This window comes from Coenobita brevimanus, chromosome 16, assembly GCF_032717465.1.
Source record: "Coenobita brevimanus isolate Jiangsu-jjx chromosome 16, ASM3271746v2, whole genome shotgun sequence".
Classification (NCBI taxonomy): Eukaryota; Metazoa; Arthropoda; class Malacostraca; order Decapoda; family Coenobitidae; genus Coenobita; species Coenobita brevimanus.
Genome location: NC_136969.1, coordinates 10,486,334 through 10,493,093, shown reverse-complemented (window position 1 = coordinate 10,493,093; position 6,760 = coordinate 10,486,334). Strand labels below are relative to the sequence as shown.

The 6,760-nt window shown below is 44.1% G+C and overlaps 1 protein-coding gene across 1 annotated transcript; it reads left to right on the top strand.

Moving 5' to 3' along the window:
- Positions 1-2,960: 2,960 nt before the first annotated feature.
- LOC145390960 (glutamate receptor ionotropic, kainate 2-like) lies at positions 2,961-5,364 on the top strand. The gene is made up of 5 exons (XM_080265697.1): positions 2,961-3,014; positions 3,516-3,821; positions 4,058-4,240; positions 4,756-4,933; positions 5,261-5,364. Exons 1-5 carry the CDS (start codon positions 2,961-2,963, stop codon positions 5,362-5,364), a joined length of 825 nt encoding a protein of 274 aa, XP_080121823.1.
- The last annotated feature ends 1,396 nt before the right edge of the window (positions 5,365-6,760 follow it).

Sequence of the window (6,760 nt, the reverse complement as noted above, 5' to 3'; positions counted from 1 at the left end):
CTGAATGGTGTTACATGGACACATATTGCAGGTACGGACAAAACTATCTATGTCTCGTCCCATCCCTGGCCAGAAAAAGTCAGCTCGGATACAGCCCTGGGTCTTCCTTTTGCCCATGTGACCTCCTGAGGCTGAACAATGAGCCCATTCTAACACTGCTAGGCGGTACTTGGCAGGAACGACAAACTGCAGTTGAACCTCGCCTTCGGGTGTTCGTGACTCACGGTAGAGCGAACCCTGTTTACGAAGGAACTTGGCTCGACCTCCCCGTGAATACTTAATCACTCGACCCTTTTGTTTCTTCCACACGACAGCAAGTGTTGGGTCAGAATGTTGGTCTTGAACAACAATTTGGCTACACATCAGATCTTGTGGTGATTCAATGGTCACTGGGGTGACACAGTCTGGAGCCTCAGCCTTGGCTCGTGTTACTGTAGCCGAAGTCTGAGTAGCGTCATCTTCGGTGCAACTATCCTTGACACCGGAAATATTGCCTATTATTAGGTCAAACAAAGGTTCTGGCATGACAACTGCGAGTGTCGTACCAGTATAAAATGGAGATGCCACCTGGATACATGCCTCAGGGAACAATCTCACTGATCCATCAATAAGGTTTGCATGGATCTGTTGACCTGTGTACTGCTCAGGCCGTACTAAACTCTGCTTGACAGAGCAACCTGAGGAACCATTGTCTCTCAGGACCTTCACAGGGATGCCTCCCACAAACCCTTGCTGAACAAGGAAGGTACTGTTACCTGTGGGAGGGCCTATGGAGGAAGCAGCTAGCCACTCATGAGGCTGCTGAATAAATGATGCGGCAAACATTGTGCCTTGTGAACTAGATACTTGTGAGGTCGTACTCACTGCCTGTGGAGATGGAACATTGGCCATCTGTGGAGGGGGATTCACTGTCACTGTGGGACTAGTGAACTGTGGGGGAGTACCCGTACTGGTAGGGACGTGACCACCGTGCTGCTGCTGAGGAATGAAGGCTGCGTTTCCTTCCTGCCTCCTATTCACTTGAGCTGGTGGTGAAAAGGACAGTCCCGACGGTCGGTTGCGTGGCTGATACTGCTGCTGGTTAGGGTACCTGTTGTGCCTCTTCCACTCAGGTTTCTGAGTGTTTTGACCCTGGTCCTTCTTTTGCGGTTTTGGACCTTGACCATTATTCTGAAAATGGCCTTGTTGCTGGGGTTCAGTATGAGACGGTTTCCCAGATTTATCAGCGTTTCTGTTCCAGGTATGCTGCTTGCGAGTTTGATACCCGTCTGCAGTGAAATATACATCAGCCATTTCCACCATTTGGCTGGCATCTTTCACCTGGCAGATCTTAAGCTGTGCTATGAGCTCAGCAGGCCACGACCTCTCTAGCTGTGTACGCAGCATAAGGTTAATTAGCTCTTCACGCGTGGAAGGAGTTTCATCTTTCTCCATCCACTCATTTAAGTAAGCAGTGAGAAGGACGAGGAACTGAACAGCTGTCTCCTTGTCTTGGAGACGAGCTCGCATGAACTGAACTTTGGCATCATCTACTGTGAGACCATACGCCTTAATGAGTGCAGCTTTCATCATCTCATACATGAGATTGTCTCCGCGAATTCTGTGGAGAATATCGAGGGCAGGGCCCTCAAATAAACTAAGAAATTGGAGCCGCTTAGCTGCCTCATGTCTGCCATGTCCTCAAAACGAGCTATGTACGGCTCAATTCGCTCGCCTTCCTTGTATGAAGGAAGCTTGATGCGTGGGGTCGCCAGGACATGTGTAGGAAGAGCGCTAGTGTAGCTTGGACCAACTCCACCAGACGTGTCTGAAGCCAAGGAATCTCGCTTGAGCTTCAACATTTCAAATTTAATCATCCTAAGAAAGCCTTTTATAGTGAAGTGAAATAAAAATAAAAGACTATATCTAATACCTTGCTTGAAAAGTCTTTCCAAAGCTTAGTAAGATTATCTAAAAACAGCAAGAATAGCCTTGGAAAATACACCATCTTACTAGGAACGGTAGACTGAGAAAATTTACCCATCAACAATATTAAATTGCTTTCGGGACTTATCACAAAAACGAATTACGGTTCTCTACCAACACTACTCGTCCAGGTTCCCTCACTGTCCCCATCTGCTGGTAACTGTGGAAGAGATGCCATACCAGCTGGCTGTGATGGTGGACGACCCCAGCTCTCCCTAGGGCCAGCGCCTTAGCTTCACGGGACCTGCGGGTAACATCATGCAGATCCTGTCCAACAAAATGAACTTTACATAATTGAAAAAAAAAAAAAATCTGACGTGATAATAGCCTCTCTGGATTTTGTGCAGTAGATAGGAGTTACAGCCTTTCCTTTGTGCTTTGTGAGGTGGCATATGTTATAAAGGGGTGATGAATATCGATGCATTGTCGGATGTTAAAGGCGATTATCTCATCCATCGATATCGTTCAAGGATGTGGAATTTCGTTATGCCTTTGTACTGTATATTTTGTATGTTTTAAGCATAATTATTGCTACTTTGCGGTAATGAACTTAGCCAGGCCTGTTTTTATTAGTCACTCAGTTATGTCTCGGTTCTGATGTGCAGGTACCTGTTCATGAGGTCCACTGACCGGAGCTGGGGTGTGAGGCTGGAATTGCATGATAGGTCTCACTGCAGAGGGGGTGAGGCGGGCTAGTATGGATTCTTTACAGTGTTACAAGTATTTTGAACTTAGAATAAAAAAGCTAAACGTGTAAAAGCTAGAACAAAAAATTATAGAGTGGTCATTAGAAATTACTTTAATATAAACTCGGAAAGTCATCTCTGTGGTCCTATAGGCCACATATCACACATCAACAGGAAAAAGGTTCCTAACAGCCTTCAGTTTTCATAGTTTGACCAGTGAAGTTTGCCATGCTGATTTTCAGCTGTGATAGGAGAGAGACATGAAATTTGGAGATGGAGAATTTGCAGATGATACTGTTACTCTCAGAAATGAAGGAAGATTTGCAAATGAAGCTTAGTGTCCTCAACGAGGCGAGTCGCAAAGTGGGTTGAAAGAGCAATCGAACTGTAACATGGGAACGTTAACTGGAAATGAGGGTGAATTTCTTGTGAATTTGAACAATTATGTAAGTCAAATGTTAAAGTTACCCAATCATCGCTAGACTTATGATGACAAAAAGGGAGTAAGATTTATTGAACAAAGGAAATGCATAATAATAAAAGTGTACTTGAACTTTGGAAGTATAACCATTGCACATATCCCCAACAGTGAGCTAAGGGAAATAATATACAAAGTGGTTTGGGGAGATTATTGTTGGCATTAGACAGGATAAAGGCAACGTGTGCAAGAGAAAATAAAGTGAAAGATATGGTACAAGTGGTAAATAATAACAGAAGAGAAACTGAACTTGGCATGTAGCTAGAAAGCAAAATAACACACAGGGCAAAGACCACCTGAGTGGATCCCAAGAAATGGCATGCGTAGCAGGTCAGAAGAGAGATGGAGAGACAAGACTGACAGTTTAATTCTATCCATCCTTTCAGAAAGTTGAGATTGCTTCAGGCCCAATATTCATGGGTCACATTCGCAGCACAGTGACAGACTTCTCCTCATACATTAACATGGGTGGATATGAAGTTCTGTCTGCCCGTGGTCACCCTGAGGTGGACCCATGGGGCTTTCTGCTGCCTCTGTCACCACTGGTATGGGTGGCTCTGTTGACGGCGCTGTTGGCGGTGCTGGCTGTGATGCTGGTTCTGCCTTCCTGCCTTCCTGACCAAACACTGGACATGGACCATGTCAGCGAGAGTCAAAAATGTTTAAATGTGTTCGGGTCATGCTGGAAGAAGGTAACCCCAGTTGCTTGAGTGACCACCTCACATACACTTACGCTCACATATATTCACCTAACAGCATCACCTGCAAAGAAACACAGAACCTAATAACCTGTTCAGAAGAGTTTCGCAAAATTAATTTCATAAATGTTTTCTGGTTGTACTCTTTGGAGCTTTTTAAATTGCATTATTATTAAGTTAAATTCCTCAACACAGATATTAAAATTACTACTGCCTTGTGGTGGTGGGAGCGTGTGGTGATGGGGGTGTGGATGATAATGACGCTAGTGATGACCAAGAGCTACGAAGGCAATATCATGTCCCTCCTGGCCGTCAGACACATCGACCACCCCTACCAGAACCTCGAGGACGTCCTCGATGATGACATGAAGATTATTTTTTTGGAGGGTAATAGTCTGCCTGCCATTATGCGTGTGAGTAATTCCTTGTTTAGACTATCAATTGTTGTGTTTGGCTCCTCTCAGTTATGTAGTGGAAAGATAGTGGCTCTCTGTTGACGTCTCCCTGCAGCTGCGATTGATAGTCTCTCTCTCTCGTCGTCTCTCCCAGCGAGCCGAGTGTAGATGGTAAAGGATCGAGGGAGTTGAGTTAATTGCTCACCTCGTTCTCTCTATCCCTCTACCTCCCTGTGCATTCCTTAGTAGGATAAAGAAGACGTTGTATAGGGGAGTTTCTTGGAGAAGTGTTATGTGAGAGAGACTTGATGTGTTGCATGGATGCTGTACCTCAGACTGATCTGTCCACTTCCCGTCTGTACCCATTAATGCCCCTGACGAGCATAGCTAAATTGTAACAGACTAAACTTGACTGCTTTTGCCAGTCCATTGTCTCGAATAGCAATCTATATATGTAGGCTCTTTTCTTACAAAGCTATTGACCCCATGCAGGTTATTAACTTGCGTAGCTATTGACCTCCGTGCCCTTGCAGGAAGCAAGTTCTGGCCCGCTGAAGGAGACGGGGATCCTGCTGGACACTGAGCAAGTGAGGCTCATGCAATATAGCGAGATAACCCGCAGTATGGAGACTGTTGTGTGGGACGGCACTCAAGTCTTGTTCGATGTGGCCATTAACATTAGGACTATGGTGCCAAACTTCTCTCTCACAGGTTCGGGTATTAAATCGTAGGATGCTTATTACCAAGATTAATTTCGGCAGTAGAACTGGAGTCTCATCGTGAATTTGGTTTGTGGATTGTCTTACGGACGATTAAGACTTGCCAAAAACTGTTAGGTTCTATGTCGTGGCTTGTTTGTTTTGCACACTGCAGAGGCTGGATCAATTTGGCAGTATCATTGTGGAGCTGGGTAAAGAATCCGACGGTCGTAGGTCGTCTTGTATGAGAAAGTTGGTAGTTATAAGGCTTTGTGTCTGCCTTTGTCCCTAATGCAGTCGGTATATAGAAATCTGACCCATCCTTTACTTCGCTGGGCAGGCCGATGCGATTGCTGCATTTCCCGCAGCATCTACCTGAGCAACCCCATCACCATGTTGACTCAGAAGAACAGCGTCCTCATGCCCGTCTTGACTAGAGTGTGAGTTTCATGCAGTGCTGGGACCAGATTCACAAACTTAACGATTAGTCTTCTGACATAACTGTCATTATTATTGTAAGTGGGAGAAGAAGAAAAAGAGTACAAAATTTATTTATTTTTATTTCTTGGAGTAAAGTTTTACACTAATTATGAATATATGTTCAGAAAGATAACAGAAGAGAAATGCCAATAGGAAAGTGGAAATCAAGGGGAGAGCTCGGTGGAATGAGGAAATTAGGAGCAGCGGCTGCAAAGCAGAACACATGCAGAAAATGATTAAGGAGTAAGAATACTGAATTGGAACCAGAAAATGACCGTGTAGTTGTGTAAAATGAGGAAACCAAGAAGACAGATTTGGGAACGATAGAAAGAACGAGGGTTAGGACAGTGAATATAAAAGTGCCAATTCATTTGACCTAAAGTATGCTGAAGAGTTAACAATTCTGCACCAGTTTTAGCCTCTCATGCTCGTAAGTAACTAAAACCTCTCGCCTGTTAACCTCTCTTCTCTGTCCATGGCGTAGCACTAGTGGAATCCGGCATGTATATGGATTTTTTTTTTTTTTAAATAACAGAACGGAGGAAGGAAAAACAAATGGGGAAAAAAAAATAATCCATACACCAGAATACTGGTGTCCTCTGTTCATAAAATATCTGTAACAGTTAGACTTGAACAGTTGTAGGTTGAAATTTGGAGGAAAACAACTCTGGGGAAGCGAGGTCCAGAGAGATGCAGTTCGGGGAATGAAAGAATTCTGATAGGCAGAAGTTCTGCAATATGGTTGAGTGACATTCCAGTCATGAGCGCTACCAGATGCCCGTGTAGCACGAGGGAAGGCATGGAGAGGTGGCACCATGGACGCAACTTCGTCTGAGCATTTGCCAAAAAAATATCTGTAAAATAATGCAAGGGAGGCAACATTCCTTCTTACTTGCAGGGGAGGTAGTTTATATGTAATGGCAGGGTTGTTAATGATTCTAACAGCTTTATTCTGAATTTTGTCTAGTTGTCTTAATGCAACCTCTCCACATCCATTCCACAAGGGTGAACAATATTCAAGCTGAGAGCGCACATGACTCTTATAAATTATAGCTAACTGCTCATCGGCGAAGAAGTTACGGACTCCGTACAATAATCCAAGTTTCTTTGAGGCGGTTTTAGCAAGTGATCTGACATGAGAGGTCTAGCTGAGGGCACTGTTAAGTGAGACACCAAGAATTTCAATACTTTTGGAGATGAGAATATTAGTAGCACTGAAGGTAATGTACGAATCTGGTAATATCTGTCTATTAGTAAACTGTATATATTTAGTTTTACTAGCATTAAAAGAGACAAGGTTGTTTTGTCCCCATTCACTGATTGCAGATAGATCTTGATTAATGGAGATGGCTGTACTGAG

Bases quoted from the DNA above. Each gene is read 5' to 3' on its own strand.
- LOC145390960 (XM_080265697.1), top strand. From the start codon at position 2,961: ATGAAGGAAGATTTGCAAATGAAGCTTAGTGTCCTCAACGAGGCGAGT. The intron at 3,015-3,515 runs GTGGGTTGAAAG...CCATCCTTTCAG, and splicing joins TCAACGAGGCGAGTCGCAAA to AAAGTTGAGATTGCTTCAGG. The intron at 4,934-5,260 runs GTTCGGGTATTA...TTCGCTGGGCAG, and splicing joins GCCAAACTTCTCTCTCACAG to GCCGATGCGATTGCTGCATT.